This window comes from Onychomys torridus, chromosome 2 (assembly GCF_903995425.1).
Source record: "Onychomys torridus chromosome 2, mOncTor1.1, whole genome shotgun sequence".
Lineage (NCBI taxonomy): Eukaryota > Metazoa > Chordata > Mammalia > Rodentia > Cricetidae > Onychomys > Onychomys torridus.
The window spans coordinates 81,672,120-81,684,548 of record NC_050444.1 but is presented as its reverse complement, the minus strand read 5'-3'; the positions used below and the strand labels follow the sequence as shown (position 1 = coordinate 81,684,548).

At 50.5% G+C, this 12,429-nt stretch overlaps 1 protein-coding gene across 1 annotated transcript in view; it reads right to left on the bottom strand.

Annotated features, from left to right (window-relative positions):
* The window catches only part of Col27a1 (collagen type XXVII alpha 1 chain), a 119,354-nt gene continuing 106,925 nt past the window's right edge, over positions 1-12,429 (bottom strand). The window contains 12 exon segments of the mRNA XM_036178180.1: positions 1-1,761; positions 3,423-3,641; positions 5,060-5,169; positions 6,025-6,193; positions 6,913-6,978; positions 8,588-8,614; positions 9,486-9,521; positions 9,829-9,846; positions 9,948-9,983; positions 10,128-10,181; positions 10,544-10,606; positions 11,004-11,057. Coding sequence (XP_036034073.1) covers positions 1,615-1,761; positions 3,423-3,641; positions 5,060-5,169; positions 6,025-6,193; positions 6,913-6,978; positions 8,588-8,614; positions 9,486-9,521; positions 9,829-9,846; positions 9,948-9,983; positions 10,128-10,181; positions 10,544-10,606; positions 11,004-11,057 — 999 coding nt within the window. The 3' untranslated portion in view covers positions 1-1,614.

Below are 12,429 nucleotides of genomic sequence, written 5' to 3'. Positions count from 1 at the left end.
TTTAAATATTTATTGAAAGTCCAGAAGGGAACACAAGAAACAAAACCCACTGAGGGTCTGGACACACTGACATTTAGACAGAAACAAAAGAACGACAGTGAATACACATCCTGTGACGAGAGAGAGACAGAGGGGGTTAACAGGACACAGCGTGCAGATGAGGACCCACATCTAGCCTGGGGTGGGGCCGGCAGGGGTACACAGGCAGCATCTGGGAGAGGGGGTGGAGTGAGGTATTAAATAATGGAAAGCAAATCCAATTCCTCACAAAACAGAACTTTAGAAGCACACAAATACAGACTTTGACATCAATCTTCCTTCTATAAAAATAATTTCATAGTTAAAATAACTTCCAAGTCCAATTGGGGTCCCGACTTATTAAGGCTGCATGGAAGGTCGCTGTTATGGAGACCAATGAGGTACCCATAACTGATCCTTCCTCCTCCACCCAAATAGGCGCTTGGGGAAAGGATGTGGGTTTCTACATAGCTGTGCAATCTGAGAAAGCAGGAAGGGTGGCTGCACTCGGAAGATGAGCTCCTGGGAGGGAAACCTTGGTCTTCAGAGATGGTCAGTACTTTCAGTTCACCTCCCAGATCAGCCCTCGCTGAGGAGCCTCTTCCTCGAATCCGAGGAGTCTTCTCCCAGGTCGGCTCTTCTAAAGGGAACCAAACCCCTCCAGGAGCAAGAAGGACCACGTCAGGACGCTTCCTCAACGGTCAGAAGCAGAAATCTCCATACTTCTGCTTTCTAGTAGGATTTTTTTTCTTTTTTCCTTTTTTTTCTTTTTTTCCTTTTTTTTTCCTCCTCGGCAGATTACAGGGATAATACTAGTAACATTGTTAAATCCCCATTTGGAGGAGAGAAAGACTGTGGACAAGGCCCCACTCACAACGTTTCTTCAAAGCCTGTGGCAAAAAAATAGTAGCACCTTCAGAATCTTAAATAAGGTTTTTTTTTTTCTTCTTTAAAAAAAAAAAAGAGTCACACACATTACAAGAGACAATTGTGAGCACCGGCGATTTCACAGCGGGAGGTAGCGCACAGCACCCCAGCCTGGGGGTCAGCCTCTCCACACCCCCAGCTCCTCTTGTCCTTCCTCACCTCTCCCAGGTGAAAAACAATAGTAACATGCCTTCTCTTTGTTTAAATAATATATATATATATATATAATAGATAGATAGATTTCTTTCTTTCCTTTTCTCCTCTATTTTTTTTTTCATATCTCCTTTCTAATATTGCACATCAAAAGCTCCCTAGCAGGGACCAGCCGACAACATGCCCCCTTCCCTTGAAGTGGCATCAATTGGGGAGGGGCTCTTGGGGCAGGAAGTTGGGGAGGGAGGGGGTGTCTACAGAGCTGGGCAACAGGCCATAGGCTGAAGTGGGCTGCAAGCCCTGCGTGCTCTGACTGGCTCTTTGGTTAGGGCTAAGCTGGGATTGGCAGTTCTCCAGGACAGCCTGCTATCCTCTCTCAACTCCCGCCGAGCAGATAACAGCTGGGACCTGCACTAGGGTCCTGAGGCAGGGTCCCGCATCTTCTGGGACTAGCTGCCTCCAGCCTCTTCCCTCCCCAACAAGGCTTAGAGGAGCCTGGAGGTCAGAGGTCGGAGGTCAGAGGAAGCACGCAGGTCCGACTTCGAGGCGGTACTGCTTCCCTGATGAGACAGGTGGGAGGTTGTCCACGCTGACAATGGGCAGCTGCTGGGGGTCCTGGGTCCGGAAGGTGAACAGTGTCTGGTGCCAGCGGCCATCACGGACCTGTAGGAAGGCAGGAAAATGCCATGAATGTGATTCTTGCCGTTTACAAATGCATTTCTCATTATCTTTTGTTTTTGCAGGAACAATGACTTGTATGTGGCATATCTGGGCACACATCTGGCTTGGTTGCTTGTATTTTTTTAAAGTTTTTTTGAATATTCAATATTTAATTTAATTATATGTATGTGGTGTGTCTGAGTGTGGGTTAGTGTATGTGAGTGCAGGTGCCTTTGAAGACCAGAAGGTGGCATCAGATCCTCTGGAGTTCAAGTGGTTGTGAGCTGCCCAACATGGGTACTGAGAAATGAAATCAGGTTGTGTCAGAGAACAAAGAAGCCGAGTCATCGCTTCAACATCTATCTATCTATCTATCTATCTATCTATCTATCTATCTATCTATCTATCTATCTATCTATCTAATCTATCTACCTACCTACCTATCATCTGTCTGTCTCTATCTATCTATCTACCTATCATCTGTCTATCTATCTATCTACCTACCTACCTACCTATCATCTGTCTATCTATCTACCTACCTACCTACCTACCTACCTACCTACCTACCTATCATCTGTCTGTCTATCATCTATCTATCTATCATCTGTCTATCTGTCTATCTATCTATCTATCTATCTATCTATCTATCTATCATCGGTCTGTCTCTATCTACCTATCATCTATCTATCTACCTATCATCTGTCCATCTATCTATCATCTGTCTATCTATCTATCTATCTATCTATCTATCTATCTATCTATCTGTCTGTTTTTGAGACAGGGTCTCATATAGCCTTGCCTTGAACTCCCCCTGTTCCTCCGGCTTCTATCTTCCTCCTCCTCCAGTCAAGTCCTGGGATCACAAGTGTGAAACATCACTGGTGTCAATTTTTAATGTTTCTTTTATTCTTGTTGAGTAATGTTGTATGAAATCCACTGTGTTTTCACTCTGGGGCACATTCCTAGTGTGAATATCCCATGAACAGATTCTACAAGTAGCTTCTCCAGACCCAAGGATGGCTGGTGTTGTTGATACATACTGACTCTATATTTACACAGAGCTGTTTTCCACCATCTCTTTCCTTAGGAGCTGCATGTGGGGAGCACATCTTTAATGACACTGCGGATTACTAATTTGACTTTATGAAAGTAGTTTTACCCATGCATGACTTTCTATCTCCCTCAACCCTTAGTGTATATCCTGTTTAAGACATTTGAAAGTGATCCAAACAATTAACAGATAGAAAGCCCCCTGACCAGTGGAGTGAAGAGAACAGATACTCTTTCAAAGAGGCCTTTGCAAAGTAACAAATATCCCTATTAGCCTGAAGGACTTTCATCAGCATAGACTCCCCCTTAGGAGGTTCCCAGAGAGGTTAGCCTAGAGAGTGCAAGGCCCTGGGTCCACCCCCAGCAACATACACACACACACACACACACACACACACACACACACACACACACACACACACGTGCATGGGCATTCACACACACAGGAAAGCGAATAAAGTCAATTTTAGTAAATAAATTGTTCTAATGAGATTGAATGATGATAATGAATTGTATACAATCTAGTATAAAATGATAAGACATACTTAGAAAATGAGACAAGTTTCTCCTAGTTGTCCCCACATCAAGGGACAATGAGGGGCTCCAACAGTTACCTTGCAGCCATCCACAGACACCTCTGGCCTGAACTGACCCCCAGCTTCGAAGACCTGTCCATTCCAGGCACGGAAACGCACGGCTTGCCTGGCAGAGAGGCGCCCTGGGCCCTCCTGCCACACTGTCAGGTTCAGGCAGTGGATTGTGATGTGCTGTGTCCCCTCAGAGCTGAGCAGGTGCAAGAAATTCATCTGGACCCGGCTCACAGCAAACTCCACCTGTGGGGAAGATGCAGGTGGGAAGCAGCCCCCCACAGCCCTCAGATTCCCCACCTTTCTGGAAGGCACCAGGGTTAGCCCTTTCCGGCCAAATTTTCCTGTGTCATCTGCCCCCTAGAAAGACAGGGAAACCGAGTTCTGTGTGAGCTGGTCCTGTAGCCTAGTGGCTGTTCAAGCCCAGAACCAGAGGTCCGAGGGTCTGTGGTTTGTTTGCTCTGCTCTCCCAGGTGGGTGAGCTAAGAATTCAGCCAGGTCTAGAGGCTGGCAAGGATTTTGCCCAAGCTGAGTATAGAGGGAACGTAAGGGGCCTTAAAGAATTTAGCCTATAAAGGATGCAAGCATTATTGGAGCTGTGGGATGGGGCTCTGGGGAGACGGGGCTTGATGGAAGGTGGTTAGTTCATTGAGGGTGTGCCCTTCAAGAGGTTATTAGGATCCAGCCCTTTCCTGTCTTTTTTTTTTCTTCCCAACTGCCAGGGAGTAAGGAGCTCTCCTCTACTATAGTCCATACCACAGACCCCATGGCCAAAGAGCCAACCAATCAGCAGGAGATAAAGAAAACTTTTTTTCCTTCCAGAAATTTTGTCACAGCGACACAAAGCTAATTAGTCTGCCATTGTTCCTGCTGCCAATCCAGACTTCCACCTCTGACTGACAGGCTTGCCGTGTGGTCCCCAAACCTCCAAGTCATCAAGAAGGGAGCCCACAGAGGTTACTGTGGCCCTGCTGGACTGTGAGCTCCAGCTGCAGGTATAGTGGCAAGTCTGACCTCTTCACACCTGGCTGAGCCGGTCGGGAAGCCAGCAGACTTGTGGAGCAGCTAGCTGAGTGGAACCAGTGCCATCTCAGCCATGGGGAGGTGAAGAGGGGAGTCTATGGCTACAAAAGTCTGGGGCTCCCTACCTCTTCTGCAGCCAGAGAAGCTCCTACCCCCTCCTCTCCCCGCCATGGACAGCCGTGTAGAAACAGACAAGCGTGGAAGGGCATCCTGGACAGGGATGGCCACGCCCCTCAGCTGCTGCCTGCCTGCCTTACCTTGGGTCGCCTGGCTCCACCCCAAAATGCTTAGCTCAGGGACAGACATGGTGTGCAGACACTGAATAGGAATTAAAGATCATGCGTGCAACAGTGACACGTGTCCCCAACAAACAATCTTCTGATTTCGTGCCAACAATTCATGATTCTCCTGGACTACAGACTATTCCAAGAGAAGATGGGGTCTTCAGCCCTGAGAGTCCACTGTAGTGTGAATGGGTTTGTGAACCACACATTGGTCCTACCCATCCCCAACTTCTAAGAGAGGAGACTATGTCTCAAGAAAGGACAGCTTTCCCACAGCTTTTCAAGAAGACAAGCCAGGCTCGGGGCAGGGACGGGTAGGGTGGGCAGAGCCTGGTGGCAGTGGGGAGCAGATGGTACCTTGGAGGCCGTGATGGGTTTCAGACACGTCTGCCCACCATGTGTAAAGTTACAGGAGACTTCAATGGTGTCAGAGGAGCAGCCGAGGTTGGGGTCTACCCAGTAGGTACCTGCAGCAGAGCAGGACAGGGACATGTGTATCAGGAAGGAGACTGGAGGGTGTTCTGTAGGACCTGCACCTGTGACTCATGGAGCTGCAGTGGAGTGGAAAGTTAAAGGGCAGGGCAGGCAGACACAGGTATCTCAAGGCACAGGAAGGACAAGCAGGGAGTTCCATGCTCTGCCAAGAGTCCCTGTGCTCTTGCTGGGACATAGCTACTCTATAGAGTAGACAGCCAGGGTCTCAGCTCCTCTAGGTTCTTCAAGGCTCAGGCTTCCTCCCAGACCTGCCCAGGGAGCAGGGGCTCTGGCCTACATCTGGCTTCCCTTCATTCACACTTCTGCCTGCACCTGGCTTTCCTGCTAGGCTTCCTGGCTGCCAAGAGTGCAGCAGCAGAGGAAAGGGTGCCCCAACATCTGCTTCTAGCACAGCAGTGCAGAGCTAGACTAGGGACCAGGTGGCACCATGGCATGCCCCGACTCACAGATGAGGTCAGAAAGTGAGGATCCCTGCTCAAGCAGGAAGCCCCTGGGCTTCTTTGAGCCTTTGGATGGTTTTCTGTTTTTTTGTTTTTGTTTGTTTTCAAAGTCCTTATCCTTGTGCTCCAAATGGTCCCAGCTTGTGGTGCTATGGGCTATATACGGCCCATTCTCTCTACAATACCCTCATAGGCCTGGCATTGTGAAGCTCAGAGGCTGTTTGCTGAGTGAATAAATGATGTTGTGTGTCTACCTCTGCGAGGACAGAAATTTGGCCGAGATATGCCAAGGACCCAGCACTCCATGGACCTGAGCTCCTCCTGAACTTGTGCAACCCCAACACAAGTTGCCTGGGAAGGCCCTCCTAGCCCCACAGACACTCTTACCATCCGCCATCCTCTGCTCACAGTCCATGAGGTCCCGGCAGACCCGGGCTGGATTCTCCTTGGTGCCCAAGGGTGTCTTAATGCTCTGGATGAGGTTGCTGAGGTAGTGTAAGGTTTTGAAGATCTCTCCTCCCTGATCCAGCACCAGCTGGTCTGGATAGCTGTACCCCTGCTAGGGAGAAGAAGGACCGTATATCCTGGCCTTGCCCAAAGTCCCAGACACATTGCTCTAAAGTTGTCCCTGTCTGGGGAACCCAGGGACCTCCCAGTTCCTGGCTAGCTCAGACTGGCTACCCCTCCATATCATAGATAAGAGGGAGGGTCAGGGACATAAGGTAGTAAGGTCAAGGGCTGCTTCCTTGCCCTGGCCTCTGAGCCCCAGCAGTGTTGGTAGGAGGACTGAGCTCCCCTCCATGAGAAGGAAGCAAGGCTGCAAAACGGGCTCTGATACTGGCTGGAATACCCGAGACCCATCTCAGCCTGGAATCGTGGAGCAGAGCTGACCACAAGCGGGGTCTCAGCAGCACCCGGGGCTCCCTTGCTTCTGGGTGACCCCTGGGTGACCCTGGGAACCTGCCGTGGGTTATGGTCCAGAAAAACATCCTTCTCTCACTCAGGCCAGACACAAACTAGACATGAGAGGCTTCCAAGAAACAAAAGGGCACAGTGTCTGCCTCTGGCCTGGTCCTGGCAGCCTGGGGTGTGGTACCACTTTAGTCTGTGGCTTCCATGTGAGCCCTAGTGATGATCTCCATCTGAGACTGTGAGGCATCACTAAGGCAAGGGCTCTGACACTCTTTGGGTCAGCCATGGGGACAGCATTGACCTCCATGACCTCTCTCTTTCCCCCAGGACTGGAGGTCATGTGAGTGGAGGTCCCCATATTACCTCTGATCTGACTGCTCCGTGAGCATTCATCCACGTCTGGAAAGCTGCCCCAAGGTCATCTTGCTGCTGTGCAAGGAAAATAAAAGGTGAGTATCCTGCCCCCCTCCCAGGGGAAGCCAGATTCTGAAAGTAGGAGCCAGGGGTACAAGCGCCTCCTCTCTCACCCCCACCCTAGCCCACCCGCACCCCACAGGGTCTTGACCAAGTCACACTTCCTCTAGAAGCGCCTCCTTCCTTTGCAGAGAGTCAATGTTGAACATGCCACTCCCTCCCATTAAGTCCTTCAATAGCTCCCCAGGGGCCTCTCGGTATTAAGTTCAAATGCCTCAACATGGTTAATAACTGATATGCTGCTGAGGTCTTCATCCCTGCCTCCCTCCACACACGCTCTAGAACCAGGCCCACACTGCTCTTCTATGTCCCTAAAAGCCTTGCTCTGCCTAGCCCCAGGACCTCTACACATCCTCCCATTGCCTGGGGAAGGCTTTCTGTCCCAACACAGTATCCAGTTTTCTCAACTGGAGGTGCTAATGCTTTCCAGAGGACACGAAGCCCCACCAGGACTAGGGAAGGGATAATTCTGCATCTCAAGGTTGGAAGCAAGAAATGCTGCTAACTCAGCAAGCTGGGCGATTGTCAGCAGTGCTAGGCTGCTCCTGGAACAGGGGGCCTCTGTGGAGGCTTCTGCCTCCAGGATGCTGAGGCCCATCCTCCACATCACCACGGACCCCATAGTTCTAACTGTATTTCTCTTGAGTACATCTGGCCTCAGCCTTGGCACCCAGATGGCTTGAACACAGCTGTAGGCTTACCAAGAACATGGCAAGGGATCTGGGGTTGGGGTCCAGAGAAGGGCTGTTGGGGTATTTCCAGCCCTACACTTTCCCACTGAGGGGACAGCCTTGGTTCCCTGGTCTGGAAAATGGACCCCCAGATAAAACATTCTCCCAGAGCTATAGAAACCATTTCTAATAGTGTCTGGCATATGATGAGCAGCATATGTCAGCTGGGTTATATAGAGCTCTCTCTCCTTGTCCATATCTAGGAAAGAATGGGGCTTTGTCTCACTCTCCTTCCCCTGCCTGCCTTTCTGATGAAGAGACGGGTGACGATGGGCAAGTGTTTTGTATGTATGGACAGCACAAAGGAAGGAATGGGTAGAAGCTGGGATGGGAAGAACAGGCACTCTTTGAGTATCTAGTAGCCCTGGGGCTCCTTTTCCATGCCACACCCTGGAGATGCTGTCAGGGTCTGCACCAGTGCTCACTAGTGTAGGGACAACATGGAGACTAATTGGTCTCCAGGCTGAGAGAGCTGAGCTGGGATAGGGCTGCTGTGCCCATCAGAGAACAAAAGGGTCCAAATATACCCGCATGCCTGACCCTCTGGACCCCCAGTCTAAGGAGGAGAGAGCCTAGCATCAACCCACATGTGTGAAGGACAGACACAGACCGTGGCGCTGGCGCTAGAGCAGCCCCCCTCTACCCAGTCGGGGACATGGATGGGCCTTTGCCCAAGGCTCCTCTTGCAGCTCCAGGCCCACGGCTCCAGTGCAAAGGACAGGACGTGGACACTAGCGGTCCAGCCACTGTGGCCAGAGGAGGCTCAGCTTCTTCTCCCCTGCCCACCCTATAGCCTCATCCTAGGAAGTCAAAGAGAAAGGTGTGCAACTTACAAGCTGGGCAGGATGCCAAGGAGGACCCTGAAAAAGAAGAAGGAGCAGGGTCAGTATTTGATAGAGACCTGGTGCTGGAGGCTCAGGTCACTGGAGACTGGGAGGGCTATCCAGCGGGAGAAAGCTTGCTAGACCACAAGCTTGTGGGCATGCTCTGTAGCTATTTCCTCTGAGTTGGAACACTTCCTCTTAGGGGGGAGAGGGCTACAGGTACTCAGGAAGAATCACCGGGCCCCTCCCCTTGGTAAGATAATGAGTAGCAAAGACTGGGGTGTCTGTTGGGGATGAGAAGGGTGCTACCACCAACCAAGCTGCTTGCAAGCTGGGGAGCATCTCGGTGATTCAGCTGTCTTGGTGCTCCCAAAAGTCACCCCAGTAAGCATACTGGCACACCAAGCTAGACCTGAATGGATGTGTTTCTTTGCCCTGTCAATGTCCTATCTAACATGGAGAGATGTTGGTTCACATCTCCCCAAGAAAAGTCACACAATAGGTCCCCACCGGGCCTGCTCTATGCTCTGTACAAGTCTACAGGCCACAGGAAGCACACAAGGCCCACATGGGTCGGGAATATTCTGCCATCAAAATCTTGGTCTAGGGGCTGGAGAGAGATGGCTCAGAAGTTAAGAACATTTGCTGCTCTTACATGGGACCTGGATTTGATTCCCAGAACTCATGACCATCTATAACTCCAGTTCCAGGGGATCTAGCCCCCTCTTCTGACCTCCAAAGGCACCAGGCAGGCTTGCCATGCACTTACATGCATGTAAGCTAAACATTTACACACATAAAGTAAAAAATAAATGAATAAATCTTTAAAATCAAACAAAAACAACCCTGGTTTCACTCAAAGGAACTTGTCTCCTGCCTTGGGAATCCAAAATGTCCAGCTACCTACCGGTGGACCTGGCCGACCCCTCGGCCCAGGAGGACCCTGTGGAAGGAAGAGGGGACAAGTCAGTGTGGAGAATCCCTTATCCGGGCTGTCCTCTGTCCTACCCAGGCCCAGGGATGCTGTGCCCCTGGGACAGAAGGATAAAAATATGGAGGAATATGATCAAGAAAGAGGGAGTGGGGGACAGAGCGGGGAGAGGGAGGGAGGGAGAGAGGGGGAGGGAGGGGAGAGAGAGAGAAGAGAGAGAGAAGAGAGAGAACACTTAAGAATGCCACTGTGGGAAGAAGATCCTGAGAGGCTCCCACCCCTGTCACCAGCCCTAAGTCCTCACACCCAACCTACTCACCTTTGGGCCTTGCAGTCCCTAGAGACAGAATTGAAGGGAGAGACAGTCAGGAGATGTGGGCTGAGCAGTGGCTCACCTCCCACTACCCCACAGTACTGCCTGCCAGACCGGCCACTCACCCAGTCCCCTCGGCTGCCTCTGTCACCTTTGGGACCCTGCAACAAACCATATTAATAAGTTAGGGCTCAGAGGGAAGTCCTACTTCCAACATGGGGAAACTGAGGCTCAGACTAGCTCTGAGTCATGAAATGCTTGAACCTACAATGTGGGAGACCCTGCAGCCACCCCCTCACACATACCGGGAGTCCAGAAGGTCCTAGCATTCCGGGGGGCCCAATGATACCTTCCTTTCCCTAAAGGAGAGAGAGGCTATGAGTCCTCCATCTGGGCCTGGGGAATAGAGTGACAGAGGAGGGTGGCAGCTGAGTGTCCCATGGGAATGAAAAGGGTACCCCTTCAAGCAGGGTTGGGCCATGCGTCTCCTGAGCATTCCTGCATGCTGGGGGGAGCCACAAAAATAGAGAAGGGAGGGGCCGGGGCAGTAGCAGGGGGTGTGTCGTCTGCTAGCAGGGACATCATGAGCAAAGGCATGAAGCTGGCAACAATGGCATGGAGCAGATGGAGGCTCTAAGAGCAAAGGGACAGAAAAATGTGTGATTGCCAGCCTCGGGCCTGGGGTGTCTACCCAAATGAGACAGGGAGGAAGGAGACCTACCATCAAGCCCGGAGGCCCCCGGGGGCCTTGGATGCCTTTGAAGCCAATGTCTCCAGGGGGGCCCTGTGAGAAGCAGAAAAGGGTTGTGCCTGGGGCAGCCACTGGGGAGTACCTCGGACTCTTCTGGCTGGCCTGTAACCTCCTGATTTTATCTGAGAAGCCCTGGGAAGAAGAGTCAGGGCCCCTGATTCTTAGACAGGCACACGCCGTGTGTCAGCAGGGTGCTGAGTGGTGTAGGCCTCAGGCCTTAAGTTTTGCAATAGTCTTCCAGTGTTGTGCTTTCCCTTTCACAGACTGGGAAAGCAAGGCTTGCATCAAGCCCTGGGCCTGAGGCACAGAGCTGCTGGGCTGAACACACTTCCCAGCTTCTGGCCCACACTGTGACGGCTAAGTGAAGACTCGTGGCATGAGTCCACAAATGTTTGAGCGTCAACAGACCCAGTGGGATTGGACTCTGTACCTTGGGTCCAAAGAGGCCGGCCACTCCTGGGAAGCCCATTTCGCCAGAGTCACCCTGTGGGGAGAGCAGGAAAGGTGGTGTGAGTGGAGCCAGGACGAGGATGCTGCCAGTCATCTATGCCAGTCAGTCCAGGGGTGGAGTGGACAGGCACCTGTGCCCTCTGCCAGAGGAGCAGGCAGAACCTAGCTCAGAGTCCCACAGTGATGCTCTATACGCAGAAGCTCCTGTCCTAGGTCCTTATGGAAGAAGACAAACACACTCACAGATGCTTCCTGCCCATCCAAACAGCTCTATTAAGCACAGTCTCCTAACGGAAACCCTCCACTGATGGCTGCTTAGAAAATCATTTCATGGGACTGGAAAGATGGCTCAGAGGTTAAGAGCACTGGCTGCTCTTCCAGAGGTCCTGAGTTCAATTCCCAGCAACCACATGGTGGCTCATAACCATCTATAATTTGGTCTGGTGCCCTCTTCTGGCCTGCAGGCAGAACACTGTATACATAATAAATAAATAAATCTTTAAAACATCATTTCATACAACAAATTTTTACTCCTTCCTTTTTGATGTGACTGCCTTTATTTCTTTTTCTTGCCTTATTGCACTGGCTGGGTCTGTAGTACAACATTGGTAGGAGTGGTGATTTGCTTCCGCTCTTTGGAAAAACGCACCCGGCCAACCACCACTATGCACATTAACTATAGGATTTGCTTGGATACCTTGTATCAAGTTGAACAAGTTCCCTTCCATCCCTAGTTCACTGATCAGAAAATGAACTTATCTTGTCAAATGCTTTTCCTGCATGTATGGAGACAGTTAGGTGGCTTTTCTTGTTCAGTTTGATGAACTAGTTTAGTATGAGTTATACTGACTTGTTTTCAAATGGCACACCATCCTTGCCTTCCTGTGGTCAGCCTCACTTGGTCTTGATGCATTACCCTTTCTATACAGTCTTGTTTTTCCATTCTGAGAACACTTTATTGAAAAGTTAGTTCTCCATGAGCTACACTGGTCTGTTGTGTTCTTTTCTGAAATGTCTTTGACTGACTTTAAATATCGGAGTAATAATGACTTCATGGACTGAGTGTTGCTCTGGCTTCTGGAAGTTTATGTAGAGTTGGTACTATTGCGTCCTCACATGTTCAGTAGAACCATCAGGGGAGCCATCTGGGTCCAGAATTTTCTTGGTGAGAAGCTCCTCGAAACGATATGCTCACACTCTTTCAGAGGTACCAGGCGGGGCAGGATGCTCGCTTCTTTTCAAGTGAGCTGTGATAGATTTGCCTTTGAAGGGACTGGTCCATTTCATCGAGGTGGTTTAGTTTCCTGGAGCGATGTTATTTATAACACACCCAGTGCTATACTTTTGTCACCTCTGATATCTTTAGTGACAAGACACCATCTCTCATTCTGACATTAGTTTTATAT